Source organism: Anastrepha obliqua, chromosome 6 (genome assembly GCF_027943255.1).
Source record: "Anastrepha obliqua isolate idAnaObli1 chromosome 6, idAnaObli1_1.0, whole genome shotgun sequence".
NCBI lineage: Eukaryota > Metazoa > Arthropoda > Insecta > Diptera > Tephritidae > Anastrepha > Anastrepha obliqua.
In genome coordinates this window covers 8323411-8339533 of record NC_072897.1, presented here as the reverse complement: position 1 = coordinate 8339533, position 16123 = coordinate 8323411, and the positions used below count along the sequence as shown (strand labels likewise).

Here is a 16123-nt window from a genome sequence, read left to right as displayed (position 1 = left end):
TAACAATGCTTACAAAAAAGAAAGTGCTTATTGCATAAGAAACATTTCTGTGATATTTTAATTCTTTTATTTCTTTAATATTTTCAAAATTTTCCAATACAATTTTTTTGAAGTTAATTTCTTTTTCAAACGTGTTATTTTCGTTGTTTACTGGAATGTAATATTTCTCTTTTACAATTTCTATTTTATTTTGAAGAACGTACTCTTTTATTGTTATTTTACAGTTGTATACAGATAGGGGAGATCGGGGGGTCGTGAGACACGGGGGGTCATGAGACACGCTCACAGCCCTGAACTGAAGAGCGCGGCATCTGTCTGGTATCTGCGTAACTTCTTGCTAGCTTTCAATCATAATATTTACATGACAAATATTTTGTTCATGCAGGTTATTTGTGTGTCCTCATACCGCGACTCCACTTGTGTGATTGAAAGTTTTGCTGATAATCGTTTTTGTTGTTTCTTACACTTTGTTGAACAAGCTAATTATAAAAGTGCATGCATCAAAACCTTCCTTGGTGAGTAGCCTTTTGACCCACAACAAGAGTTTTGCGTAAATATTAAATGCATCCATAAAACAGTGGCCACATTGAAAATAAAGCAATTGGGGGGTCGTGAGACAGCGTATTCGGGGGGTCATGAGACATGCTATTTCCGTAATCTAGGAACATTTAATAGTATTCTACAGCCGTATCTCGCATTTCTGTGTTACGTTTAGTGTTATTTACACTGTATTGGATAAATACAGGGTTTTTGATAATTAATTATTTATTTTTCAGACATTATGGTGCGTCATAAGTATAGTCAGACTGTTAAACCTGCGATTGATGCCAATGTTTTTGTGGCTGCTATTAAGGAGGTTACAATCGCGAAAAAGTCTCTACGATCCGTTGGTAGCGCATATAAAATCGATAAGTCGAAATTGGCGCGCTACATTTCAAGTCTGATGGAAGCGAACATAGACCCCACAACCACTTCGAATGAAAAACTTGTTGATTTTGTTTCAAATTTACTCAAGAGAACTGGTGGAAAAAAGGTTTATATTTAATCGTGATATAATTGAATTTTCGTTATTTTTCAACCTTCAGACAATTTATTTTATATTCGACAGATATTTAGCGTAGAACAAGAAGACGAGTTAGTGCAATATCTTCTTCGTGCCAGCAAAATGTACTACGGTTTGTCTATTTGTGAGTTTTCCAAATTGGTCTACGAGTTTGCAATGAAGTGTAACATTGAATATCCAGTGGAGTGGGACATTCACGGCAAAGCGTCGTGGGACTGGTACAATGCATTTATGCATCGGCATCCAAATCTGTCTCTTCGTACGCCAGAGCAGATAAGCGCGAATCGCACCAAGGCCTTTTCAAAAGCCAATGTTGATGCATTTTTCGTTAACCTTGACTCTGCCGATGCCGATGCCATTAATTTGGAAGTACCCAGTCCATCAACGATGCCAAGCACATCGACGATTCCAAACACATCAGCTGCACCAATTCAGCATATATTACAAGAGGTTGGTCCTCTGAAACACAGCGCTCCGATCAAGAAATCTAATCGAGGTCGAAAATCAATGGGCAGCACTATTTTGACTTCGGAAGTTAACGTGGCCAATTTACGCCGAAAATCTGACGAAAAAAAAGCAAAAGATTCTCAGAATAAAGAAAACCAGAAGAACAAGGCAGCAAAAGCATTACCATCGAAGCGCGGACGTCCTAGAAAATCTTCGGTTGTAATGACGATTCAAAATATGTCGGACTCTGAAGATGAAGACTTTTGTATTATCTGCAAAGGTGTAATGCCCAAAAAATTAAACCGAAACAATTCGATTCACTGTAATACTTGCGATAGACCTGTTCACTTGAAATGTGCAAATTTAACAGCCGGCTATTACACCTGCATCCATTGTGAATCTGATTAATCTAATATTTTCTTTTTCGGATATTCATTGACTTGATTGATTAGGTATATTATTCATATTGTTCATATCAATTATATTGTAGAAGCCAATATATGCCTTTTTAACGATTGAAATAAAAAATTTTTATAAAATCAGGCCGTTTTCTTTCTGATGAAATTTGTGTCTCACAACCCCCCGAACATGCGAAAATCCGAAAAAAATGATTTTTGAGCAGGCAGGCAAAACTTAGAGATTTTTCTATAATTTTAAGAAATTAATCTTTTGTCAAAGTGTTGTTATACTTAATCACAATTAAAAAATTTTAATGTGCAGAAAAATGGATAGGTTATATTATGTTTATGGTCAAAAAACAAAACCCGTCTCATAACCCCCCGATCTCCCCTATTAAATAATTTTTGTTAAGTGTGATTTTTCGGTCGTCACAATTTTGTAAAACAGTTTCATTTATTGCATTCTTAACAATTAAAGTTTCATCGTCCATAGCTAGGATCTCGAATTTGTTGTTATACTTTAACATACAGTTTTGATAATATACACAGTTTTGAGTTTTTTTCAAATTTTTCAAATCTGTCTCTTCTTCATAAGAATATACGTTATTTGCTATTTCGACAACATGTTCAATATCAGTATTTATTTCCATGAACTCTTTGTTGGGTATTGGCACTATAGCTTTTACATAGGTTTTAATAAAATTTGTTGGTATTTTAATGGCAATAATTAACTTAGATTTTTCGTATTTCATTATACCTAATTTTAGTAATTTTAGCTTATAAAAATCAATATTGTAACATTCTATTTCATTGGCCGTCAATATACTAGGGTGTTAAATCTTATGCCTAGCCGCTGACATGTTATCTTGAATTTGATTAAGCCTATTTTCCAAGTATCTGATTTTTTGCATTTGGTCTAAGTATAGCAAATATCTTACAATTTCACTGTTCCTGGTTTTAATTTCGTTAAAAGCTACCTGGATTCTTTTTCTGTCTTCTTCTATATTATTTTTTAGTAGGTTTAAAGTGTCATTAAAGTGCAGGTTTATCTGAATTTGTTTATTAACTGTTTCAATAACGTTGTGATTATTTTCGTCCGTAACTTTTAAATGCTGTAAAATTTCTTGACGGTCATCATCGTCCATTGTGCCAAATAGCCATTTATGAGTTGTCCCGACAATATTTAAAAGTCCTCTTTTTTGTTTAAAATTCACTGGCGAAGGTGTAATTGATTTAACTTTGTCTTTAAGTATTTCTATTTCTTTGAGTAATAAATCCTTATGGAGAATATCTAAATTTTTAATATTATAATATTATAATAATTGTTTCATTTATTACTTCCACTTCTCTTAATTTAATTTGAGTGTAACCTGTTTCTTCCAATATTTTGTTGACTTGCAATGTCCCTTGAGTCCCTGTTACCAATATCGCTATCACCAGTACGAATGTTGCCACCTGAAAATTTGTTTGGCCTTTTAATATTGGATGTATGAATATTTTGCAATTTCCTTTTTATAAATTTGGGTTCTTCTTTATGCCTCAAACTTTTGTAATTTTTTATAAATCCTTCCAGTCGATTCTCTGAATAGTTTTCCCGTTTTTGGTTTTGTTTATATATTGTGGTTAACTTTGATCTTTCAATTCGATTTTTTATTAATTTGTGATCAACTTTGTAATTTTGAACTTCTTGTGGAGTAGTTTTTATTGTACTATGGAAAGAATTGTTATAAAATTTTATGGCCTTCTGCATTTGAGTTATAACTGGGAGTTTTTCCTCTAGGTTTAATATTCGAATGCGTTCTGTTAGAGTGTTATTAAGTCTCTCAATATCAGCATTTCCTGTATGACTGTTTGGTTTAGTTACGTGAAACTCAATTCCTTCTCTAGTTAAAAAATCTCTAACATTTTTGGAATTAAACTCATTGTCAAACACAAACTTTTCAATGGAACCCTTAAGGGGTTACGCCACTCTAGCTACTGTAAAAAAGCAGTTTTTTAAGGATTTTTTTTACATTGAAAGAAAGGTGCTAGGAAAAAACTGTTTAAGTATATTATTAAGCATGTATTTAAGTGTAATTACAAATATTTTTATTGAAAAATATTACAAAATGGCGCCTTTGGAGTGAATCTCTGAACGCGCCCTGCGAAAAAGGCACTTCACGGCACGCAGTACAACTGACGTAAATGTCCCCCTAAACCAAATTAAAAACATTCTTCTCAATCGACGTGAGTATAGCTGTAGAAATACGTACGGGATTTTAGAAATATTGAAATTTGTGTATTTTGCAGATGTTTGAAGTCAAAAGTAGAATTTTTCGTCTAAAATGGAACCGTTAATTGTTTATAAAAATTTTTCTAATCAATTAATAAAAAAATCCGTACGTATTTCAGTGCGGAATAATGTTCTAAAGATCCTTGTACAATTACAAGTGAAAATATTAAAAATTGTTTGTGTTATGCTGCTTGCCGTTTTGAAAAATCACGTTTTGAGATAAACACGGTTTAAATTTGTATAGTCGGTTCAGAGACGTCAGAGGCGCTCGCGCAAAAGTGCGAAATATTAGAGATAAACATTTTTTTCACGCATAAGACTTTTTGTTTTATATTCTAAAGAGTTTAAAGCATCTTTTAAGCAAAAAAAAAAAATTTCGATATTTTGAAAATCCTAGAGTGGCCTAACCCCTTAATTGATAAAAATTCGTTTATTTTGCCAATAATAGTTTGATTATTCCTATCGGGTAGGTAAAAAGCCACAGCATGTTTTGAAAATTTGTCAAGAAAAATTATAAAAGAGTGTTTACTATTAACATAAGTATCGACATGAACAATTTTATTAGTAGAAGTAGGAGTCTTGGTTAAATGGAATTTATTTTTAATTGGATTTCTATCATATTTTCCCCCAGAGCATATGTCACAGTTATTTATAATTTCATGTATTTTTATTTTTAATTGAGGATGATAAACCTTATGCTTCATGCCCTCGTAAGTTACTAATATTCCAGAATGCCCAGTTTCGTACTTATGAAACAGAGATATTTGCTTTCTTAACTCGCTTTCATCCTGGATGTCCTGTGCTAAAAAGCTACATCTTACAAATGATAAATGAGCCCTAATTGGTCCGTCAATTTTTTCTAATAATATGTCTACCAGGTCAATGTCAACATTTTCTGGTCGGTAGATACCAGGTTTTAATGGGTCAGACAAGTATATATCATTAATATGAAATTTGGAATTTTCAAAAATATTAAATAGTTCTCTTAAATTTCTTACTTTTATTTTCCGGCACACGTTGAAGACTTCTCCGTAGGTCGTCTTTGGGCTGCATTCTTGTTGAATTTTCCCCTTCATTTCCTCCCACGAAGCGCCGCTTTCTAGTTCTCTTACACGCCGGCCAGCATTGCCATGAATCTTCTCATCGGCCACAATTCTCAAACAAAACTGAATAAGGCTTAGATTTGTTCTGCATAACGTAAGATTTGATTCTACAGCATTGATAAAGGCCCTTGCGTTTTGATTTTCTGAAAGGGGCTTCAAGCGTCGAAATTGGTCGATGACATCCTTGGCGGTCATATTAAAATTAAACTCCTGTTGTTGGTGTTGTGTTTGTTGTTGTTGCTGCTGTTGTATTAACCGTTGCTGCTGCAGTTGTAACTCCGCTTCTTGTCTGCGGATGATCTCCAGTAGTTCTTCCACGTCGTGTTGGTTCGCCATTATTAGACGTCTATTTTGGTCAAAAATTTCACTTCGTTGCATTCACTTTATTGTTCTTTAAATATTCCTTCGGGAATATTTCCAATGACTGCGCCACTAAAGTATTTTAAGTCTTTGGACTTAAATTGAAACACTAAATTTAATTTTTATTTTCTAATGTATTTTAAGTCTTTGGACTTAAATTGAAACACTAAATTTAATTTTTATTTTTCACGGTTTTATTCTTTAAACAAATTCAACCTTCTTGGTTGCTGTGAATCTACAGACTAACTTTTTACAATTTCCTTAATTCTAATGACACCTGTTTTGCGCTCACTTTATGCAGTACCTTATGCTTTTTGAGAGCTAACTGCATTGAGCGAAAAACGTGTCGGTGTAATATTGCATGCTAAGCAAATATTTTGGTGGGAACCTTTATTTGTGAAATCTTAGTATCTTGGCATTTAAATAGTTTGGTGTATGATTCCAATTTCATTAAATGCCAGACAATACTGTCACAACTCAAAAAAGAGAAATAAATAGATAGGGTGGTGGAGTGATGGTACGTAACTCCTCCCCCCTTTGTCAAAAGATTCTCCTGGATCTTATGGTTTGTTATTTTTTAAGCCGTATTTCTCTTTAATGGCTTCCAGTTCCACATCCTCAGATTTTTTTTTTCAATTTTATTGACAATCTTAATTTTATTATTATTTTTTCTTAAATACAATATCACAATAATTATAACAATGCTTACAAAAAAGAAAGTGCTTATTGCATAAGAAACATTTCTGTGATATTTTAATTCTTTTATTTCTTTAATATTTTCAAAATTTTCCAATACAATTTTTTTGAAGTTAATTTCTTTTTCAAACGTGTTATTTTCGTTGTTTACTGGAATGTAATATTTCTCTTTTACAATTTCTATTTTATTTTGAAGAACGTACTCTTTTATTGTTATTTTACAGTTGTATACAGATATTAAATAATTTTTGTTAAGTGTGATTTTTCGGTCGTCACAATTTTGTAAAACAGTTTCATTTATTGCATTCTTAACAATTAAAGTTTCATCGTCCATAGCTAGGATCTCGAATTTGTTGTTATACTTTAACATACAGTTTTGATAATATACACAGTTTTGAGTTTTTTTCAAATTTTTCAAATCTGTCTCTTCTTCATAAGAATATACGTTATTTGCTATTTCGACAACATGTTCAATATCAGTATTTATTTCCATGAACTCTTTGTTGGGTATTGGCACTATAGCTTTTACATAGGTTTTAATAAAATTTGTTGGTATTTTAATGGCAATAATTAACTTAGATTTTTCGTATTTCATTATACCTAATTTTAGTAATTTTAGCTTATAAAAATCAATATTGTAACATTCTATTTCATTGGCCGTCAATATACTAGGGTGTTAAATCTTATGCCTAGCCGCTGACATGTTATCTTGAATTTGATTAAGCCTATTTTCCAAGTATCTGATTTTTTGCATTTGGTCTAAGTATAGCAAATATCTTACAATTTCACTGTTCCTGGTTTTAATTTCGTTAAAAGCTACCTGGATTCTTTTTCTGTCTTCTTCTATATTATTTTTTAGTAGGTTTAAAGTGTCATTAAAGTGCAGGTTTATCTGAATTTGTTTATTAACTGTTTCAATAACGTTGTGATTATTTTCGTCCGTAACTTTTAAATGCTGTAAAATTTCTTGACGGTCATCATCGTCCATTGTGCCAAATAGCCATTTATGAGTTGTCCCGACAATATTTAAAAGTCCTCTTTTTTGTTTAAAATTCACTGGCGAAGGTGTAATTGATTTAACTTTGTCTTTAAGTATTTCTATTTCTTTGAGTAATAAATCCTTATGGAGAATATCTAAATTTTTAATATTATAATATTATAATAATTGTTTCATTTATTACTTCCACTTCTCTTAATTTAATTTGAGTGTAACCTGTTTCTTCCAATATTTTGTTGACTTGCAATGTCCCTTGAGTCCCTGTTACCAATATCGCTATCACCAGTACGAATGTTGCCACCTGAAAATTTGTTTGGCCTTTTAATATTGGATGTATGAATATTTTGCAATTTCCTTTTTATAAATTTGGGTTCTTCTTTATGCCTCAAACTTTTGTAATTTTTTATAAATCCTTCCAGTCGATTCTCTGAATAGTTTTCCCGTTTTTGGTTTTGTTTATATATTGTGGTTAACTTTGATCTTTCAATTCGATTTTTTATTAATTTGTGATCAACTTTGTAATTTTGAACTTCTTGTGGAGTAGTTTTTATTGTACTATGGAAAGAATTGTTATAAAATTTTATGGCCTTCTGCATTTGAGTTATAACTGGGAGTTTTTCCTCTAGGTTTAATATTCGAATGCGTTCTGTTAGAGTGTTATTAAGTCTCTCAATATCAGCATTTCCTGTATGACTGTTTGGTTTAGTTACGTGAAACTCAATTCCTTCTCTAGTTAAAAAATCTCTAACATTTTTGGAATTAAACTCATTGTCAAACACAAACTTTTCAATGGAACCCTTAAGGGGTTACGCCACTCTAGCTACTGTAAAAAAGCAGTTTTTTAAGGATTTTTTTTACATTGAAAGAAAGGTGCTAGGAAAAAACTGTTTAAGTATATTATTAAGCATGTATTTAAGTGTAATTACAAATATTTTTATTGAAAAATATTACAAAATGGCGCCTTTGGAGTGAATCTCTGAACGCGCCCTGCGAAAAAGGCACTTCACGGCACGCAGTACAACTGACGTAAATGTCCCCCTAAACCAAATTAAAAACATTCTTCTCAATCGACGTGAGTATAGCTGTAGAAATACGTACGGGATTTTAGAAATATTGAAATTTGTGTATTTTGCAGATGTTTGAAGTCAAAAGTAGAATTTTTCGTCTAAAATGGAACCGTTAATTGTTTATAAAAATTTTTCTAATCAATTAATAAAAAAATCCGTACGTATTTCAGTGCGGAATAATGTTCTAAAGATCCTTGTACAATTACAAGTGAAAATATTAAAAATTGTTTGTGTTATGCTGCTTGCCGTTTTGAAAAATCACGTTTTGAGATAAACACGGTTTAAATTTGTATAGTCGGTTCAGAGACGTCAGAGGCGCTCGCGCAAAAGTGCGAAATATTAGAGATAAACATTTTTTTCACGCATAAGACTTTTTGTTTTATATTCTAAAGAGTTTAAAGCATCTTTTAAGCAAAAAAAAAAAATTTCGATATTTTGAAAATCCTAGAGTGGCCTAACCCCTTAATTGATAAAAATTCGTTTATTTTGCCAATAATAGTTTGATTATTCCTATCGGGTAGGTAAAAAGCCACAGCATGTTTTGAAAATTTGTCAAGAAAAATTATAAAAGAGTGTTTACTATTAACATAAGTATCGACATGAACAATTTTATTAGTAGAAGTAGGAGTCTTGGTTAAATGGAATTTATTTTTAATTGGATTTCTATCATATTTTCCCCCAGAGCATATGTCACAGTTATTTATAATTTCATGTATTTTTATTTTTAATTGAGGATGATAAACCTTATGCTTCATGCCCTCGTAAGTTACTAATATTCCAGAATGCCCAGTTTCGTACTTATGAAACAGAGATATTTGCTTTCTTAACTCGCTTTCATCCTGGATGTCCTGTGCTAAAAAGCTACATCTTACAAATGATAAATGAGCCCTAATTGGTCCGTCAATTTTTTCTAATAATATGTCTACCAGGTCAATGTCAACATTTTCTGGTCGGTAGATACCAGGTTTTAATGGGTCAGACAAGTATATATCATTAATATGAAATTTGGAATTTTCAAAAATATTAAATAGTTCTCTTAAATTTCTTACTTTTATTTTCCGGCACACGTTGAAGACTTCTCCGTAGGTCGTCTTTGGGCTGCATTCTTGTTGAATTTTCCCCTTCATTTCCTCCCACGAAGCGCCGCTTTCTAGTTCTCTTACACGCCGGCCAGCATTGCCATGAATCTTCTCATCGGCCACAATTCTCAAACAAAACTGAATAAGGCTTAGATTTGTTCCGCATAACGTAAGATTTGATTCTACAGCATTGATAAAGGCCCTTGCGTTTTGATTTTCTGAAAGGGGCTTCAAGCGTCGAAATTGGTCGATGACATCCTTGGCGGTCATATTAAAATTAAACTCCTGTTGTTGGTGTTGTGTTTGTTGTTGTTGCTGTTGTGTTTGCTGTTGTTGCTGTTGTGTTTGTTGTTGTTGCTGCTGTTGTATTAACCGTTGCTGCTGCAGTTGTAACTCCGCTTCTTGTCTGCGGATGATCTCCAGTAGTTCTTCCACGTCGTGTTGGTTCGCCATTATTAGACCTCTATTTTGGTCAAAAATTTCACTTCGTTGCATTCACTTTATTATTCTTTAAATATTCCTTCGGGAATATTTCCAATGACTGCGCCACTAAAGTATTTTAAGTCTTTGGACTTAAATTGAAACACTAAATTTAATTTTTATTTTCTAATGTATTTTAAGTCTTTGGACTTAAATTGAAACACTAAATTTAATTTTTATTTTTCACGGTTTTATTCTTTAAACAAATTCAACCTTCTTGGTTGCTGTGAATCTACAGACTAACTTTTTACAATTTCCTTAATTCTAATGACACCTGTTTTGCGCTCACTTTATGCAGTACCTTATGCTTATTGAGAGCATAACTGCATTGAGCGAAAAACGTGTCGGTGTAATATTGCATGCTAAGCAAATATTTTGGTGGGAACCTTTATTTGTGAAATCTTAGTATCTTGGCATTTAAATAGTTTAGTGTATGATTCCAATTTCATTAAATGCCAGACAATACTGTCACAACTCAAAAAAGAGAAATAAATAGATAGGGTGGTGGAGTGATGGTACGTAACTCCTCCCCCCTTTGTCAAAAGATTCTCCTGGATCTTATGGTTTGTTATTTTTTAAGCCGTATTTCTCTTTAATGGCTTCCAGTTCCACATCCTCAGATTTTTTTTCAATTTTATTGACAATCTTAATTTTATTATTATTTTTTCTTAAATACAATATCACAATAATTATAACAATGCTTACAAAAAAGAAAGTGCTTATTGCATAAGAAACATTTCTGTGATATTTTAATTCTTTTATTTCTTTAATATTTTCAAAATTTTCCAATACAATTTTTTTGAAGTTAATTTCTTTTTCAAACGTGTTATTTTCGTTGTTTACTGGAATGTAATATTTCTCTTTTACAATTTCTATTTTATTTTGAAGAACGTACTCTTTTATTGTTATTTTACAGTTGTATACAGATATTAAATAATTTTTGTTAAGTGTGATTTTTCGGTCGTCACAATTTTGTAAAACAGTTTCATTTATTGCATTCTTAACAATTAAAGTTTCATCGTCCATAGCTAGGATCTCGAATTTGTTGTTATACTTTAACATACAGTTTTGATAATATACACAGTTTTGAGTTTTTTTCAAATTTTTCAAATCTGTCTCTTCTTCATAAGAATATACGTTATTTGCTATTTCGACAACATGTTCAATATCAGTATTTATTTCCATGAACTCTTTGTTGGGTATTGGCACTATAGCTTTTACATAGGTTTTAATAAAATTTGTTGGTATTTTAATGGCAATAATTAACTTAGATTTTTCGTATTTCATTATACCTAATTTTAGTAATTTTAGCTTATAAAAATCAATATTGTAACATTCTATTTCATTGGCCGTCAATATACTAGGGTGTAAAATCTTATGCCTAGCCGCTGATATGTTATCTTGAATTTGATTAAGCCTATTTTCCAAGTATCTGATTTTTTGCATTTGGTCTAAGTATAGCAAATATCTTACAATTTCACTGTTCCTGGTTTTAATTTCGTTAAAAGCTACCTGGATTCTTTTTCTGTCTTCTTCTATATTATTTTTTAGTAGGTTTAAAGTGTCATTAAAGTGCAGGTTTATCTGAATTTGTTTATTAACTGTTTCAATAACGTTGTGATTATTTTCGTCCGTAACTTTTAAATGCTGTAAAATTTCTTGACGGTCATCATCGTCCATTGTGCCAAATAGCCATTTATGAGTTGTCCCGACAATATTTAAAAGTCCTCTTTTTTGTTTAAAATTCACTGGCGAAGGTGTAATTGATTTAACTTTGTCTTTAAGTATTTCTATTTCTTTGAGTAATAAATCCTTATGGAGAATATCTAAATTTTTAATATTGGATCCTATTTGTGAAATTATTATATTTATTTCGGTTAAATCTATTAAATGTATTACGGTAATTGTTTCATTTATTACTTCCACTTCTCTTAATTTAATTTGAGTGTAACCTGTTTCTTCCAATATTTTGTTGACTTGCAATGTCCCTTGAGTCCCTGTTACCAATATCGCTATCACCAGTACGAATGTTGCCACCTGAAAATTTGTTTGGCCTTTTAATATTGGATGTATGAATATTTTGCAATTTCCTTTTTATAAATTTGGGTTCTTCTTTATGCCTCAAACTTTTGTAATTTTTTATAAATCCTTCCAGTCGATTCTCTGAATAGTTTTCCCGTTTTTGGTTTTGTTTATACATATATTGTGGTTAACTTTGATCTTTCAATTCGATTTTTTATTAATTTGTGATCAACTTTGTAATTTTGAACTTCTTGTGGAGTAGTTTTTATTGTACTATGGAAAGAATTGTTATAAAATTTTATGGCCTTCTGCATTTGAGTTATAACTGGGAGTTTTTCCTCTAGGTTTAATATTCGAATGCGTTCTGTTAGAGAGTTATTAAGTCTCTCAATATCAGCATTTCCTGTATGACTGTTTGGTTTAGTTACGTGAAACTCAATTCCTTCTCTAGTTAAAAAATCTCTAACATTTTTGGAATTAAACTCATTGTCAAACACAAACTTTTCAATGGAACCCTTAATTGATAAAAATTCGTTTATTTTGCCAATAATAGTTTGATTATTCCTATCGGGTAGGTAAAAAGCCACAGCATGTTTTGAAAATTTGTCAAGAAAAATTATAAAAGAGTGTTTACTATTAACATAAGTATCGACATGAACAATTTTATTAGTAGAAGTAGGAGTCTCGGTTAAATGGAATTTATTTTTAATTGGATTTCTATCATATTTTCCCCCAGAGCATATGTCACAGTTATTTATAATTTCATGTATTTTTATTTTTAATTGAGGATGATAAACCTTGTGCTTCATGCCCTCGTAAGTTACTAATATTCCAGAATGCCCAGTTTCGTACTTATGAAACAGAGATATTTGCTTTCTTAACTCGCTTTCATCCTGGATGTCCTGTGCTAAAAAGCTACATCTTACAAATGATAAATGAGCCCTAATTGGTCCGTCAATTTTTTCTAATAATATGTCTACCAGGTCCCTGTCAACATTTTCTGGTCGGTAGATACCAGGTTTTAATGGGTCAGACAAGTATATATCATTAATATGAAATTTGGAATTTTCAAAAATATTAAATAGTTCTCTTATATTTCTTACTTTTATTGTCCGGCACACGTTGAAGACTTCTCCGTAGGTCGTCTTTGGGCTGCATTCTTGTTGAATTTTCCCCTTCATTTCCTCCCACGAAGCGCCGCTTTCTAGTTCTCTTACACGCCGGCCAGCATTGCCATGAATCTTCTCATCGGCCACAATTCTCAAACAAAACTGAATAAGGCTTAGATTTGTTCCGCATAACGTAAGATTTGATTCTACAGCATTGATAAAGGCCCTTGCGTTTTGATTTTCTGAAAGGGGCTTCAAGCGTCGAAATTGGTCGATGACATCCTTGGCGGTCATATTAAAATTAAACTCCTGTTGTTGGTGTTGTGTTTGTTGTTGTTGCTGTTGTGTTTGCTGTTGTTGCTGTTGTGTTTGTTGTTGTTGCTGCTGTTGTATTAACCGTTGCTGCTGCAGTTGTAACTCCGCTTCTTGTCTGCGGATGATCTCCAGTAGTTCTTCCACGTCGTGTTGGTTCGCCATTATTAGACCTCTATTTTGGTCAAAAATTTCACTTCGTTGCATTCACTTTATTATTCTTTAAATATTCCTTCGGGAATATTTCCAATGACTGCGCCACTAAAGTATTTTAAGTCTTTGGACTTAAATTGAAACACTAAATTTAATTTTTATTTTCTAATGTATTTTAAGTCTTTGGACTTAAATTGAAACACTAAATTTAATTTTTATTTTTCACGGTTTTATTCTTTAAACAAATTCAACCTTCTTGGTTGCTGTGAATCTACAGACTAACTTTTTACAATTTCCTTAATTCTAATGACACCTGTTTTGCGCTCACTTTATGCAGTACCTTATGCTTATTGAGAGCATAACTGCATTGAGCGAAAAACGTGTCGGTGTAATATTGCATGCTAAGCAAATATTTTGGTGGGAACCTTTATTTGTGAAATCTTAGTATCTTGGCATTTAAATAGTTTGGTGTATGATTCCAATTTCATTAAATGCCAGACAATACTGTCACAACTCAAAAAAGAGAAATAAATAGATAGGGTAGTGGAGTGATGGTACGTAACTCCTCCCCCCTTTGTCAAAAGATTCTCCTGGATCTTATGGTTTGTTATTTTTTAAGCCGTATTTCTCTTTAATGGCTTCCAGTTCCACATCCTCAGATTTTTTTTCAATTTTATTGACAATCTTAATTTTATTATTATTTTTTCTTAAATACAATATCACAATAATTATAACAATGCTTACAAAAAAGAAAGTGCTTATTGCATAAGAAACATTTCTGTGATATTTTAATTCTTTTATTTCTTTAATATTTTCAAAATTTTCCAATACATTTTTTTTGAAGTTAATTTCTTTTTCAAACGTGTTATTTTCGTTGTTTACTGGAATGTAATATTTCTCTTTTACAATTTCTATTTTATTTTGAAGAACGTACTCTTTTATTGTTATTTTACAGTTGTATACAGATATTAAATAATTTTTGTTAAGTGTGATTTTTCGGTCGTCACAATTTTGTAAAACAGTTTCATTTATTGCATTCTTAACAATTAAAGTTTCATCGTCCATAGCTAGGATCTCGAATTTGTTGTTATACTTTAACATACAGTTTTGATAATATACACAGTTTTGAGTTTTTTTCAAATTTTTCAAATCTGTCTCTTCTTCATAAGAATATACGTTATTTGCTATTTCGACAACATGTTCAATATCAGTATTTATTTCCATGAACTCTTTGTTGGGTATTGGCACTATAGCTTTTACATAGGTTTTAATAAAATTTGTTGGTATTTTAATGGCAATAATTAACTTAGATTTTTCGTATTTCATTATACCTAATTTTAGTAATTTTAGCTTATAAAAATCAATATTGTAACATTCTATTTCATTGGCCGTCAATATACTAGGGTGTAAAATCTTATGCCTAGCCGCTGATATGTTATCTTGAATTTGATTAAGCCTATTTTCCAAGTATCTGATTTTTTGCATTTGGTCTAAGTATAGCAAATATCTTACAATTTCACTGTTCCTGGTTTTAATTTCGTTAAAAGCTACCTGGATTCTTTTTCTGTCTTCTTCTATATTATTTTTTAGTAGGTTTAAAGTGTCATTAAAGTGCAGGTTTATCTGAATTTGTTTATTAACTGTTTCAATAACGTTGTGATTATTTTCGTCCGTAACTTTTAAATGCTGTAAAATTTCTTGACGGTCATCATCGTCCATTGTGCCAAATAGCCATTTATGAGTTGTCCCGACAATATTTAAAAGTCCTCTTTTTTGTTTAAAATTCACTGGCGAAGGTGTAATTGATTTAACTTTGTCTTTAAGTATTTCTATTTCTTTGAGTAATAAATCCTTATGGAGAATATCTAAATTTTTAATATTGGATCCTATTTGTGAAATTATTATATTTATTTCGGTTAAATCTATTAAATGTATTACGGTAATTGTTTCATTTATTACTTCCACTTCTCTTAATTTAATTTGAGTGTAACCTGTTTCTTCCAATATTTTGTTGACTTGCAATGTCCCTTGAGTCCCTGTTACCAATATCGCTATCACCAGTACGAATGTTGCCACCTGAAAATTTGTTTGGCCTTTTAATATTGGATGTATGAATATTTTGCAATTTCCTTTTTATAAATTTGGGTTCTTCTTTATGCCTCAAACTTTTGTAATTTTTTATAAATCCTTCCAGTCGATTCTCTGAATAGTTTTCCCGTTTTTGGTTTTGTTTATATATTGTGGTTAACTTTGATCTTTCAATTCGATTTTTTATTAATTTGTGATCAACTTTGTAATTTTGAACTTCTTGTGGAGTAGTTTTTATTGTACTATGGAAAGAATTGTTATAAAATTTTATGGCCTTCTGCATTTGAGTTATAACTGGGAGTTTTTCCTCTAGGTTTAATATTCGAATGCGTTCTGTTAGAGTGTTATTAAGTCTCTCAATATCAGCATTTCCTGTATGACTGTTTGGTTTAGTTACGTGAAACTCAATTCCTTCTCTAGTTAAAAAATCTCTAACATTTTTGGAATTAAACTCATTGTCAAACACAAACTTTTCAA

The 16123-nt window shown here is 31.4% G+C and overlaps 1 protein-coding gene across 1 annotated transcript; it reads left to right on the top strand.

The window, feature by feature from the left end:
- Positions 1-348: 348 nt before the first annotated feature.
- Positions 349-1918, top strand: LOC129250083 (uncharacterized). Its single transcript, XM_054889725.1, has 2 exons — positions 349-1033; positions 1109-1918. Exons 1-2 carry the CDS (start codon positions 782-784, stop codon positions 1916-1918), a joined length of 1062 nt encoding a protein of 353 aa, XP_054745700.1. The 5' UTR covers positions 349-781.
- The last annotated feature ends 14205 nt before the right edge of the window (positions 1919-16123 follow it).

Bases quoted from the DNA above. Each gene is read 5' to 3' on its own strand.
- LOC129250083 (XM_054889725.1), top strand. From the start codon at position 782: ATGGTGCGTCATAAGTATAGTCAGACTGTTAAACCTGCGATTGATGCC. The intron at 1,034-1,108 runs GTTTATATTTAA...TATATTCGACAG, and splicing joins AGAGAACTGGTGGAAAAAAG to ATATTTAGCGTAGAACAAGA.